The 15000-nt window shown below is 42.9% G+C and overlaps 1 protein-coding gene across 1 annotated transcript in view; it reads left to right on the forward strand.

The window, feature by feature from the left end:
- Positions 1 to 9350, forward strand: part of LOC138978038 (calcitonin receptor-like protein 1) — a 29180-nt gene extending 19830 nt beyond the window's left edge. The window contains exons 2-4 of the mRNA XM_070350663.1: positions 753 to 898; positions 3297 to 3434; positions 7138 to 9350. Coding sequence (XP_070206764.1) covers positions 785 to 898; positions 3297 to 3434; positions 7138 to 7803 — 918 coding nt within the window. The 5' untranslated portion in view covers positions 753 to 784 and the 3' untranslated portion in view covers positions 7804 to 9350. The remainder of the gene's footprint in view (positions 1 to 752; positions 899 to 3296; positions 3435 to 7137) is intronic.
- The last annotated feature ends 5650 nt before the right edge of the window (positions 9351 to 15000 follow it).

The raw sequence follows: 15000 nt of genomic DNA on the forward strand, positions 1-15000 counted from the left end.
GTTACCCTCATGGAAATTCGGGCTGCTTTCTCCCTGGGGAAAGCGAGCTGCCATACAATATACGGCGCTACCCATATTTTTTTTATTTTTTTTCCTGCATGCGTGTATTCATGTTTCCTGAGACTTAATGCCGTGTGAGATGGAATTTTTTTTTTTTTTACTTTATTCCAAGTCCCACGGGTATTTGATGGACATTTTTATCTATGCCTGTACAATTTTGCCAGGAAAGACCCTTTTGTCAATCGTGGGATCTTTAACGTGCACACCCCAATGTAGTGTACACGAAGGGACCTCGGTTTTTCGTCTCATCCGAAAGACTAGCACTTGAACCCACCACCTAGGTTAGGAAAGGGGGGAGAAAATTGCGGCCTGACCCAGGCCTGAACACGCAACCTCTCGCTTACAGCCACAGCTGTATGTGACTGTGGAGAGGATGAACAAACCCCCCAGCACGTTTTACAAGCATGCCCTCTCCATGCCTCGCCGCGCGACCTGACCTTGCCAGAGAGGATAACTCTCGATGCAAAACTTTGGAAAACTGTGGAAGACCTGCGCCAAAATTGCAAGTTCGTAAGATCAACGGACTTGATATTATGAGGGACACAACCGTCGAACGCTGAAGAAGAAGAAGACTGACCCTGTATCATGCACTACTGAATGGCGAGTCAGCGAAACAAATGTATCATAATCAGTGATTGGAAGATAGAGAATATGTTTGTGTTGTTTTATGTCATCTTTCTCTGTGTGTGCAGGGCGCTGTGCTGACTAAGGGGGTTGAGTCAAGATGAGCACTCCAGGCAAGGAGAGGAGGGAGGCGTTTGGCATCAGGGACGAGGAAAAAGAACAGTTCATCAATGATCTCTACAAGGCGAACAACATCCTGGGCATGTCTCTATTGGTGAGAGAGAAGGGGAGCGGGAAGAAAGGGGGTAAAAAAGGGAGAGGGAGAGTGGCAGACACAGCGAGGGATACGACAAGTTTATCTGTCCTGGATTGCTGGCATATCTTCCAGAGGGTCGGTTTTTAAGAAGTCCCGATCGTCTGGCGAGGTAATACCTGAAAATCTACCCGAGGGAAAATATACCAGCCATCCAAGACGAGGTGCTTAACCTTGTTATCCCTTGACCACGAATTTTCATTAAATACACTAACTTTTTCAATTCAAATCTGCTGGTGCCTGTTTTTCTCTTGCCGAGACCTTCGCACAGCAATATTCTTGCACAAAGCTAGTTCTCATCCCCGCATTAAATCCTGGTAATGAGCAAGAACAAATGAACAAAACAGAAAGCCTACATTTTCATGTCTAGTTTTCTTTCCCGTCGAAAAAGCTTAGTTAGATAATAATTTTGCTGCTGAAAATGATCCACGATTATTTTGCTCGAGACTCACCCGCCTATAACCCTACTGGGTGGCTGACTTTTGACACGATTCTACGTCTAACTGTCGCTTTCATGGTGACTATGAACCGCCACGTGTATTTGTAGAGCTTTGTGGAGCTTCAACGGCACATTTTGGATATAGTGAACAAATGCCGAAACTTGTCAGCAGTACTTGATCTTACAAGATTGTCTCTGCATGACGTGCCGTGAGCTAAACGCGTGACTGTTTATTAAGGAGATTTCTATAGCGCATAACTATAAGCACTATGCGCTGTAACCAAACAACAGTGGCTTCGACATCCAGAGTTCACCGCCTTGATATATAATTTTGTTTCTCTCAATTTTGTTGAGTTTTATTTTGTAATTTGTTTGTGTAAAAGATCATTTGAAATTATTGTCTTAGTTGAGCAAGCTTACATTATCGTTTGAATGGCATTTGCGGAGAAAGATGACTACCACCTGCTCCAACGTGAAGAACAAGTCGTCCTACTCAGACTCCGCACTGGACATAACAGACTAAACCATCATATGGCCGCAAAGCTGAAGTTCCCTCCCCCTTGTGTTCGTGTGGCAAGAATCAGACAGCAGAGCACATCATGCAGGCTTGTCCATACCACAGTGCTCTGAGGGACACCATCTGGCCAGAGAAGACAGTGCTACAAAAGAAGCTATACGGCCCCAGAGAGGACTTTGAGAGGACAGCAGAGCACATCATGCAGGCTTGTCCATACCACAGTGCTCTGAGGGACACCATCTGGCCAGAAGAGACAGCGCTACAAAAGAAGCTATACGGCCCCAAAGAGGACTTGGAGAGGACAGCACGTTTCGCCTGCAGTCTGGACTGACGATCTAACAGCGAACGACAAGAAGAAGAATGGCATTTCGTCACTTAAGTTTAGAAAATAATAATAGTGTTTGTAATCAATAACGTTCAGAAAGGCGACGACTCGTGTGTGCAGATAAATTCGTGATATCTTTGCAACCGTTCTAGGGAAATAACGAAAACGAGGCTCAGTTTCCATGGAAAACGCTTCGGTAACCATGGAATACGCAGCGCATTCACCTACTCAGGATAACAGAGACAAAGAAGCAGCTCAAGGGATCAGAAATATAAACCACACACGAGAACAGAAATAGAAATGTCATCATTTTAAATGGGTTTCAGCAATCTCGTTACTAGCATTGAAAGAAAGTGTGGAACAAAATTTAATCACATCAGCTGAATTTTTTTATTGTTTGTTTTTGCTGACGTTGAGTGTCCAAAAATATAATTTGTTAATCTAAACGAAATGGTATCATTATTTGATACTGATCTCTCTCCATTCACCCATGCTCCACTTGTCTCTCCGTATCTGTCTCTGTCTCGCTGTCTCTCTCTGTCTGTCTCTCTGTCTTGTCTGTCTGTCCGTCTGTCTCTGTCTGTCTGTCTGTCTGTCCGTCTGTCTCTGTCTGTCTGTCTGTCTGTCTGTCTGTCCGTCTGTCTCTGTCTGTCTCTGTCTGTCTCTCTCTCTTTCTCTCTCTCTCTCTCTCTCTCTCTCTCTCTCTCTCTCTCTCTCTCTCTCTCTCTCTCTCTCTTACCAGTAGTACACAAATGATTTGTCCAACGAAACGGAAATGGAAATATAAACAACTTATTCATGTCATGGATGGGGAGAAAAAACAACGTGCAAACAAATGGATTACTGAATGAATGAACGACCAAGCAAATTAGTAAATTAATTTAACCCTAAACACACCACAGATTGAATGTGACAAAATACAGAACAATGGATGAATGTCTAAATAAATAAATGACATATTTAATTAAAGAATGAATGAGTAAACGATTGAATGAACCACCCAACGAACGAGTCGATGAATGATCAAGTAAATCAATCACTGAAGAAATAAATACAAAGTGTTCTACTCTGACACTAGGTGGCGTCCCTGACAGCCGTGCTGCTAGCGATGGTCATCTACTCGTGCTTCGTCACGCTTCAGTGCATGAGGGTGACACTCATCAAGAACTTCCTGGTCGCCATTTTGTTTCAGGAGCACATCACTCTCGTTCTTCAGGTAAGTGTGAAGGCGGCCCTTGATTGACTTCGCGAAGTCTTTTTACCCAAAACTCACTGCTAAAGCTCCGTGAGGCCAGCTTCGCAAACTTTACTTTGCTTAGTCGACTTCGCCCAATGAAGGACAGGCTTTAAGTGCCGTTCACATCGCAGAATTTCAACCAACTTATCCCCATTTTTTGTCGGTTTGAAATCGCTCCCGAATTTGCGCGGCCAAGTTAGTGCAAAGTCTGCCATGGGAACGGTCCTGATGATTAAGGTTCGATTTAACCCAGGTTAAGCATCGACTCGAAAACTCAGTTGAGCGCTGCTTGACTCGGCCGTGACTTTGCGCAGACTTTGCGCAACTTTCCTTAGTGCGCTTACTGATTGGTTAGCTCTATCCGCTTTGTTATATTTAGCTAACCAAACTGCTCTTCCTGCATTTGGGGCCCGGGTAGCTCAGGTGGTAGAGCACTGGACTTGTGATCGAGAGGTCGCTGGTTCGAATCCGGGCCGGGACGGACACGGGTCAACTTTATGTGCAGACCCAGAGACGGTATCCATCTCCCACCCCCGTGTCACCACAATGGCACGTTAAAGATCTTGGTCATTCTACCATAAGTGCAGATGGCTGATACCACCTAAACACGCAAACATCAAAAAGCCGTGAGGGCGTAAAACTCGAATCGTATAAACCAATTCATGTCCAATATAGGCAATTAAGACCTGACGGACAATAAGCCCCTTAAAATTTACTCTTTTTTTCCTGCATTTGGAGGTAGCTCGGATGGAGGTAGCTTAGCTGCTGCACTGTTCACATGGGCAGCGATTTTGATTTGACTTGGCGCCGACTAAAATCGCTTGAAAGTCGAGGGTAGAATCTGCCGTGTGAACATCACTGAACTTGTCTGTGTCGTGACTGAGGTGGTCATGCAGGTTGGTCTGAAACTTTGGCCAAACTCTGTGTGGGTTCACTTCCAAAATACATTTACATTTTCTCCCTCTGTGATCACATTTTCAATATGTTTGTGAAGAATGTGAAAAGGTTTTGGTTGTTAACTCGTGAGCACCTTAGAAACATCTCAATTTGGGGTCAGTATTAACTCTTTTAAACAAATTGGCGGGTTTCTCGTAACATCCAGTGCAAGAGAAATAAAATGTTCATATTTTTTCCAATCGACAACAGAGCCATTACATCTATTAGGACATGAGAAATTCGACGCTTATTTTTAAATTCTTAAATCAAAGAGTGCGGAAATAGGCATCGCTCTGAGCATACACACGATTTACCTCTGGTGGCAGATCATCACTTCACAAAGTGGTTTGGTGTCAGCTCACATTGCAAGCTTTAGGCAATTGTCTGATGAAACACGCTGACATCATTCTGTCATTCGGATGTACTTAATAATTGTGATTGCCCTGGTTATCTGTTTTTCCTTGAAAGTTTGTCAACGTTTTTTCTCTTGTTTCTCGTTTGTTTCGTGATTTTAGCAAGCGCAAATAATAGGCATTTTATCAAGCTGAAAGTGCCTCTACGCATTTCTAATCGTCTGATTGTTACTTTGCACGTAGCGGACCCCCCGCAGCAAATTGATGTCTACGATTTCTGAACTCTCATACAGTTATTTGATTTTGGCATCATTGTTCATTTTCTAATCTTGTGTTTGTCTGTGAAAGACACCTTGAAGCAAAATGACGTCCGAGACCTTTTGAGTCTCTCTCTCTTTTTATTTAAACAACGATTTAGCTGATGAATCCACGCTGAAGTATCATTTTGCATTTTCTAATCATTTGTTTTTGTGATGGCTAATTGCGTGTGAAAGACGCCTTGAAGCAAATTGAAATTTGAGACCTTTTGAGTGCTATTCATTTGCGTTTTTATTTAACAACGATTTAGCTGATGAATCCAAACTAAAGTGTCATTGAGCATTTGTTAAAACGTGTGCTCATGTGAAAGCCTGAATGTTAAGATGCCTCGGAGCACTTCAAATTGTAAACCGTCTCCCATCAGAGTCTCTGTCAATCCAGCGAAAAGTGTCACTGCGCTTGTCCTAAGACACCAAAAAAAAGTCTGTTTACGGTAACATAGGCAAAAAAATAGGGTCGGTAGGTCGGGAAATTTTTTATTTTAATTTTTTTTCTCCAAAATAACATATTTTTAATTTATTTTGCCCAAAAAACAGACTTTTTAAAAAAAAAAAAATTCTTTTTTTTCTTTTTTCTTTTTTTTTCTTTTTCTTTTTCCCCAAATGCCAAAAAAAAAGTCTAGGGTGGCGCAAAAAAATAGGGTCGGTCGGGATACCGTAAACAGACTATTTTTTGTTGTCCTAATCGTTAGTTTACTTCAAGGCCTGAGCGTAAAATATATCCGAGAGCAATGCTTTGGTAAACACAAATGATCAAGCCATTTTGTAGTCCTTTTTGTCAGTTATGCTGACTGTAGTTCCGTGCTCAAGGCTCGTTTGGGAGGGAGCTGACTGTAATTTAGAAGGACTGCACGGAAGGAAGACGACGTGTGTATCTGTCATTCGTTTCCTTGCTCCTTCTGAGATTGAACGTCACACAACCGGCTTTTGACAAGGTGTAATCAAACACATCTCTCTGTCTTTGTTTCTGTCTGTCTGTCTGTCTGTCTGTCTGTTTCTGTCTGTCTGTCTGTCTGTCTGTCTGTCTGTCTGTCTGTCTCTCTCTCTCTCTCTCTCTCTCTCTCTCTCTCTCTCTCTCTCTCTGCCTGTCTCTCTGCCTGTCTCTGTCTGTCTGTCTGTCTGTCTGTCTGTCTGTCTGCATGTCTGTCTGTCTGTCTCTCTCTCTCTCTCTCTCTCTCTCTCTCTCTCTCTCTCTCCCTCTCTCTCTGCCTGTCTCCCATTGTCTCTGTCTGTCTGTCTGTCTGTCTGTCTGTCTGTCTGCATGTCTGTCTGTCTCTCTCTCTCTCTCTCTTTCTCTCTCTCTCTGTCTCTGTCTCTGTCTGTCTGTCTGTCTGTCTGTCTGTCTGTCTGTCTGTCTGTCTCTATCTATGTCTGTCTTTATGTGTGTCTCTATGTCTCTGTCTCAGTCATTGTCCCAGTCTCTGTCTCTGTCTGTCTCTCTTTATGTAGAACAGTTCCCCGATTCACGGATACATTATTTTATGAAAGACTGCTGGTCACTCATTGTAACCAAAGATCCATTGACTCATTCAATTGAAAAACAGATCTATAGAATTGGAATAATAGAAAAGGGATTGAATGAACGGGTGACGTGGCCAGCAAGGTAGGCTAGTTCAGTTCAGTCCAATGACCAGAACAGTCGTTTGGAGACACGCTCCGCCATTCTGTCTGATGCACTCTAATTAAAAAGGTTTGGAATTCATTAGACTATCAAGTGAAAAGTACCTTCCTTTAAAATGTAATTCAGTAAACATGTCACAACACCTTTGAAGACTCATTAATTCGACAAGTTTTGCTGCGGAACGAAGTTGAGGGGTGGATGTTGCAGTGAGTGCTGGGACGGGGCGGCGTGGGAGCATACTGGGAGAAGGAACAAGCGTCGGGACAAGCGAGAGAGGATGAAAAAACAATAAAAAGAGAAGGAAAAAAGAGAAAAAAGATTTTTTTTTTTAAATTAAGAGACAGCGTGTGTTCACTTTCACTTACGAGTAGGATATCTTTTGTTTTTCCACTTTGTTCATCGCACCCACAGTCGTTGTGCTGCTTTGATTTCCTATGTTTGTTTTTGTTGTCCAGGCCCTGGTGTACTTCGCGCGGAACGAGCGGCTGCCCGACATCCGCTGCCTGTTCCGCAACACGTCCTTCTGCGAGGCGCTGATCGCTAGTTCCAAGTACTTCGAGCTCACCGCCCTCTGTTGGCTAGCCGTCATCTCCTACAACCAGTGGTGCCGCTCCAAGCCCAAGCTCAACAACCGGTTCAACTTTCTAACCATCTTTCTGATTGGCTGGATCACGCCCATCCTTCCCACAGCGGTGTGGGTCGGTCTGATGGCCCACAAGGACGAGAGTGACGCCACCAAGTGCTGGCCTGGCCACAACAGCAAGGCTGAGATCGCCATCTTGGAGGGGTCCAAGCTGCTCTTCATTCTCATCGCCCTGGGCTTCCTATCCCTCAACTACTTCAATCTCTACCACGGGCGCGAGATCATCAACGTGGAGGAGGTTCTCAAACAGCGCACAGAGTCCCACATGGCCTCCTGCGTCTGGTTCTGGTTCACCTTGGCTCACGTGGTCTACGTCTCCGCCACGCATGCGCAGTACCACCCCCTGGACTTCCGGTCGATGACGGCGTGGTCTTACATCTTGACAGTGTTGCTATCCAGCGGTGGTTTAGTGGCCGCGACTTGTTTCTGCTTTGTGGACCAGGACGTTAGAGAGATGCTGAAATCGTACAAGCCTTAACGTGACAGCTTTAACTGAACTAGCAATACGAGGTTAGTGAGTTATTGCTGAGCGACTGTGTCGTGAATTTCAATTATTGACAAGGCTCACAGCTAAAACCGACAAATCTTGAGAATCCAGAGAGTTATATTCTTGTAAACCACTGACACCATACAAGTCTTATCCTAACAGCTATGGCTATACAGAGCGAGGTTAGTTCGTTGTGGTCGAGTGACTTTTTGGAGGCTTTTATTTCATTCCTGAGGGATGTTGACAAAGATTCAGCCTGAATTTGAAAAGCGACAAATCAGAGTTGTTGACGCATGAAAGTGTTGTGCTTGGGTGACATTGGAAGTCTTCACATGACAGCCTTGACTAAACACATAATGCGAGGTTGGGAGTAATGGTTGAGTGGCCGTGCTGTGGTTTTCATTTATTTTTTTGGAGAAGGTTTGAAACTTAAAGTGGCCTGTTTTTGAGAGAATGCCGAATTATGAACGCATGTGAGTGTGTGATAATTGGGAGAACCTAACATCCTACAAGTCTTGACATGACAACTGTGACTCTTAAGAAAATGACGCGGCGGTTGTGTGATTGCGTCATATATATATATATATATATATATATATAAGGCTTATGATTGAAGCTGACCAGGTTTTGAGAAGATTTTGAGCCTGAATGCCTGAGAATTTGGTTTTCGGGCGACACTGAAGTTGTACAAGTCGGAGCATGACAGATGTGTACATATCTATAAAACAAATATATAAGAAAAAAACATTTAAAAAAAACCGTGCGGCTATGTAGCGGTGTTTGTGTGTCAGCTGGCCAGACCCCACCACAGTGGCCTGACAAGTCTACGGCAGTCTAGAGGACCCGCAGCGCACTGCAACCTTTATCGCAGAGACTGGAGTGCTCATCTGACGAACGACAAGAAGAGGAAGACCAACTGCAGAGTAGTACCAACGTGTGCTTAAACGTAGTTTCGATGAAAACGACACCGGCATAAATCTAATAAACAAAGGGAAGTAAGCGCTCTTAATGCATTCGACATGTGTAATAGAGTAGGTGAGCGTTATTCGGAACCAGTCTCCTGGCACCTGAGAGAATAACAAGCATTGACATGAAAAATAGACTTTAATCCTCAAAAGAACAATGATCGCCGCAAGCTCATAATTATGTTCCTCATTCTCCAAGTTCTTATTCTCGAGACACCGGAATAAAGTTTCGTCTGAAGAGCAATTTAATGTTGACAAGGGAGTCATTTGCGGTATCAGATTGTTATAAAAGTAATGCCACACTGCACAGAAACCAATGGAGGTGTTGAATGTTGGTGTGTGTCAAAGTGGAGGGATGCTCTCAACGCATGTGAACGTGTGGACAAATCTGTGAAGGTTTTTCTGATAGTTTCCACGTGGAGGAAGGTATGCCGTTCAACGTTGACTGTTCACCATGACAACTCAAGTTTACTGAATGTTGCGTTATGCCCTTTTTGATCCCATCACAGTTACATTTCCTATCCAGCTCCATTGTTGTAATGAAGACAGTGTTGTTGAATACAGAACAGAGTATGGAGAAAAGCGGGTGCGTGTCTGTTTCTTGCCTGTGTGCGCGCACGTGAACTTATATGGGTTTTGAGCAGGTGTGTGTGTGTGTGTGTGTGTGTGTGTGTGTGTGTGTGTGTTATGTGTGTGTTATGTGTGTGTGTATGTGTATGTGTGCGTTATGTATGTGTGTGTGAGTGTGCTATTTATGTGTATGTGTGTGTTTTATGTGTGTGTGTGTGTGTGTGTGTGTTATGTGTGTGTTATGTGTGTGTGTGTGTGTGTGTGTGTGTGTTTCGTGTGTGTGTTTGTGTGTGTGTGTGTGTGTGTGTGTTATGTGTGTGTGTGTGTGTGTGTGTGTGTGTGTGTGTGTGTTTCGTGTGTGTGTGTGTGTGTGTGTGTGTGTGTGTTTCATGTCTATGCCTGCCTGTTTTCCGCTGGGTGTTCTTTCCGTATATATGTCAGTCTATTAGTTATAGTGTGTACGTGCTTTTATCTGCAATTAGTAATGAGCAGTTTGCCGGCCGCCAGCCTGATATTGAAATGCCTGTCTTGGACGAGAAAAACAATAACTTATCATTGAGGGTAAATATCAACGAGACCAGTGAAACCTTACACAATTCCGGGGTGTATTGACCTCCAGAGTTAACGTGAGTCTAGTTGACCGTCTTTAAATCTATGGTAACAATGGGGTCATGTTATTGTAAAAGGAAAAAAAAGAATCACTTAATTAATTTTGGAAGCTGGAGCTTTACAACTTCCTTCTCTTCTGGGGATTGAATATGATTGATCACAGTCATTGCGGTATTTCTTTAAGAAAAGGGGGAAAAAGAGAGAAAATTGGCATGTCCTTCAAAGTTTATGACACAAAAGCTTTCACACTTCACTAACTCCTAAGGTTAGATAACCTGTAGATATGACTAAATTGTGGAAAACCCTCGTCAATGTTCAAGGCTCCAATGCTGATTGGGTTCAAGTTTAGGTCATGTAAATGTTTATCTTGAACGTTTTTGAAGTCAAATCTGGTCAACGTCGCACAATTGAAGAATTTGAGGACCTCTAGACATGACCTACGTCTGGTTTCAAGCAGAAGAACAATGGTTATTACGCGTAAGAGCGATAAATAAAAACGCCAATCAATGCTAAACTCATGCGTGAACGAAGACGAATAAACAAATAACCACGAGTCTACTTCAGACACACAAACAAAGCCAAAAAAAGAAGACAGACCATAGAAGAGAAAGAACTATAGATATAACGATTTACAAACCAACACGATCGGATGGATAACATATCTGTGACAGGGGAGGCTACCGCTCCTTTCACAGCAGACTCTGCACCCGAGTTGTTGGCCTTTAAAAGTCAACACCAGTGGATTGTAGAATTCTGTTTGTGATGGGGTCTGGTGGTTTCCGATTGTCTGCATGTTCATGGAAACCTTCGGGTTTGCATAACAGTTTTTATAGGGCTAAGAAATTAGCCCTAACATTTTCAATCCTGTTTGATTGCACTTCGCTTCCCGAGGTGATCGTAGTGTTTCGGCACTCGGTTACATATCGATTTGTTTTTGTTTGCAAATCGTTACATCTGTTCCATCGTCTGTCTTTTTCTTTTTTCTGCTTCGTGTGTGTGTCTACAGAGGGCCCTAGGGTCGCAACGTTGCCTTTATCTGGTTTCAAGGTCATTAAGGGTTGGAGATCAATAGGTCGGACATTGTCATTGTGTTTAACATTCTTGTAAGTACAGCGGCAGATAATTTCTCATACGTACTTTTCGTATTACCATTTTCCCCACGTGTTTGCTTGTGTGTTTGTTTGTTTGTTTGTTTGTTGTTTGCTTGTTCCTTCATTTGTTTGTTTGTTTGTGTGTTTGTTTTCGGGGTTGTTTTTGTTTTAGTGGGTTTTTTTTGCGGGCGTATTTTAGCGTCTGTTTTTTGGTAGCAAACTATCGATCGCGGCAGTTTTCAGTTTGACTAAATAGAATACGTTAACATGGTTACACAAGTGTCAAGCACCAGACTGTGGGAAGCCCCGGGCAGTGGAAGGTGTCAGCAATACGGTGACAGGTTGAGGCCACTTGTCTTGAAAGAAGGGGGCGAGCTCGAGTCGGGACGTCAACCTTGTCTCACAGAACGGAGCTACCCCCGAGTCACAGACGGTAAGTAGGACAGGAAACAGGTGAATTTTAAAGGCTGACGTCTCTTATAATAACTTCAAAATTTCAACAAAACAAGAAATTCCTCCGAGGTAGGAAAAACACCCCCGTCCTTAGCATTCTCACTGCCACCAACTGAGCAGGCACTGCTAACAAGTGTGGTTATTTCCCTTTGACCATTAATATGTCCCTCTATAAGTCCTTGTAGAATCTTAATCCACCAATAACTCCCTAACCCTGTGTTTGACTGGTCCCAATTTGTGTAAGGACCGTCTCAGGAATGTATAGAACCTGTTCACCAAGTTTGGTGACGATCGGTCCCTTCATTCTTGAGATCTGTATGCGAACACAAACAAACAAACAAACAAACACATCGAGCGAAACCTATACACACCCCTTTACCGGGGGTGTAAAGATGAAGCGGGTGTGGAGATACAGAAATAGAGACTGAAACGCAGAGAGAGTGAGAGAACGAGAAAGATAGAGAACAGAGACACCCCCGAGTCACAGACACTAAAAAAGGAAACAGGTGAATTTTGATGGCTTAGGGGTATACGTCTCTCATAATAATTAACTTCAAAATGTCTTCCCCACGTGCGAAAGAGGTGTGCCGGACGTGAGAAATGAGACGGACACGATTTACCTCTTCAGCCACATTGCAACAGACAAAGGCACCAGGAAACAAAATACAAAGAAATCCATTTAAATGTACATCAGAAACCAACAAATCAACAGCGTGTCTGCTTCCTGAACAGAGTGGAATTTCTGTCATGATTTAATGTCCTCATGCACACGAGTGGCAATCTGTGGAACTAAGTCACCACAACATTCTTACTCTGCAGAGGACGCAAGGAGGATGTTGCTGTTTGTGTATATGTCCAAGTGGAGGGGTGGTGAACGCGTTCTCTTGTGATCAGAGCAGGCACGCTCTTTCCCCCCGCGGGTTAGGGGGAAGAATTTACCCGATGCTCCCCAGCATGTCGTAAGAGGCGACTAACGGATTCTGTTTCTCCTTTTACCCTTGTTAAGTGTTTCTTGTATAGAATATAGTCAATTTTTGTAAAGATTTTAGTCAAGCAGTATGTAAGAAATTTTAAGTCCTTTGTACTGGAAACTTGCATTCTCCCAGTAAGGTAATATATTGTACTACGTTGCAAGCCCCTGGAGCAAATTTTTGATTATTCCAGCGTCGCGGACGACGCTGGTATCTGCGGTTGGGAAGACTTTTGAGGAATTTGCCTACAGGGCGCCGCCATGTTTTCTGTGCTCGACTGCGAGCAGACCACAGGCACATTACACCCAAAATTCTTGTAGGCATACACAGACGCAACATAGCATATACAGACAATAACACCCACAACACTTCAACTGCATATGAAAGGAATAAAAATAAATCCGCAAATCAGTCGCGCACAATACACCAGTTAGAAAAACAAGGAGTACCAAAGCGGCGTGCAGAAACTAAACTGACTCGGAGACTGAGAAGAAACATTAATTTTATCACACGATGTGGATAGCAAACATTAAAATAAAACAGATAAGTCAAGCAAAAAATAAACACAAATATCGAAAACACAATAAACAAAGGTAAAGAAAACAAAAAGAGATGCTTGCCGACAGTCACAGTGTGTGTGCGTGGTTTGCCGTGTGCGTCAGCGGGGTGTGTGTGTGTGTGTGTGTGTGTGTGTGTGTGCGTGCGCGTGCATGCGTGCGTAGGCTACGTTCTTGCGTGTGTGCGTTCGAATGAGAAAGAAGAGAGAGAGAGAGGATTGAACAATGAGGTCACGTTCTCTGTCACATGAATACATATACACACACTGAAGGCTACTTCGGACACGAACACTTGCCAACAACTGTGGTTGGACATGCTTTTGAAATGTAATATTTTTTCGACATGATTTCTGGACATACGAATGCCGCTGTGTTGCCTACTGATGTTGCGAATGATGAAGGTTTTGAGTTGACTGACCTTGAGGAGGGATTGCATCAGGCGTTTATCGTCTCAAATTATATCCTTGCTACTTTTCAGGAGTCAACTATTGCCATTCATGGTAACTTGGATAGTCAATGTTTTTATTTGTTTGATTCCCATCAAAGAAACAGAAATGGTAACCATTCTTCAAATGGCGCTGCAGTTCTGATGTCATCAAGTTAATTCCTTTGCAGAATTGATTGATTTTCTGAACAGCCATTATCAATGTGTTTATCAATTAACACCTGTTCATTTCTGTCCAACTGCAATGCAAACTCAATGTGGAGGAAACAAGGATTCATTACAAACAAGTCATCCCTGTACATCAACAGATTTATGTACCTCAATCAATACTGCTAGTATGAGTGACAGGAATCTAAAAGAAAAAACAACCAAACGCAAATGTACTACTACTTCTACGACTCGTTTGAATGTAAAACAGAAATGTAACACTATCTGTGACAATGACGGTTCTACGACTCGTTTGAAGGACAGTATAGATCGAACCTTAACCCACAACTACGACAATTTGTGTCAGACTTTTTTGAACAGGAAAATATGCCTCTGTTCAACAGTAACCAAAACATGGAAGATGTTTTTGAAACTTTACAGAAATGTAACACTAGCCTATCTGTGACAATGTTGCTTTTGAATTGAACCCACATTTGTTGAACAGGAGAGAATGTTCCTGTTCAACAGTGCCCAAAACACTGAATCTGACGTTTTTGAATCTTTTCTGTCATCTAACTGAATCTGACGTTTTTGAATCTTTTCTGTCATCTAACCCAATTGCTCATGACTTCATCGATCTTGAACATGCCTACTTTTCAAAGAAAGACAGACAAAAGCGAAATCTGCATGTTAGCCATCTGCCTGAAATGGTCAATGCACTTTTGTAAAATTGTCACAGCTGTTATGCACTTTTGTGAAATGGTCAGTGCTGTTGTGCACTTATGCAAAACTTGGTGCTGTGCTGTTAACATTTGAACAAAATGCATTTTGTTTAAATGTTTAGTGCAACTTGCTACTATATAATCGCTGTATGCGCTTTGTGGTAATAATGCACTGTTGTGAAAAGTTTGCGCTAAATGTTGGCACTATGCATCATTGTTGGAGCACCCTCCTGTAGATGCACCATGCTGAAAAATGTACTTATGAATCAAGCATTGACTGAAATAAACAATTTATATATCCAGCACAACATGCAAATCATTAACTTTTGACCCTAACCTTTAACACTTCCCAAAATAAATCTTTGGTGGACATTGCATCGACGCTGTTCATTTTGAATGAACATTTTTATTAGTGCTTTTGTGAACTAGAAACAATTGACAAGTGGCTCTATCCCATCTTCCCCCTTTCCCCGTCGCGATATAACCCTTCGTGGTTGAAAACGACGTTAAACACCAAATAAAGAAAAGAAGGCACGCTTGACTGTTTTGGTGGGAAGGACTGTGCCATAAGCATAGAGTGCGACTGTTCCATAAGCATAGAGTGCGACTGTGCCATAAGCATAGAGTGCGACTGTTCCATAAACATAGAGTGCGACTG

This window comes from Littorina saxatilis, linkage group LG10 (genome assembly GCF_037325665.1).
Source record: "Littorina saxatilis isolate snail1 linkage group LG10, US_GU_Lsax_2.0, whole genome shotgun sequence".
NCBI classification, from domain to species: domain Eukaryota; kingdom Metazoa; phylum Mollusca; class Gastropoda; order Littorinimorpha; family Littorinidae; genus Littorina; species Littorina saxatilis.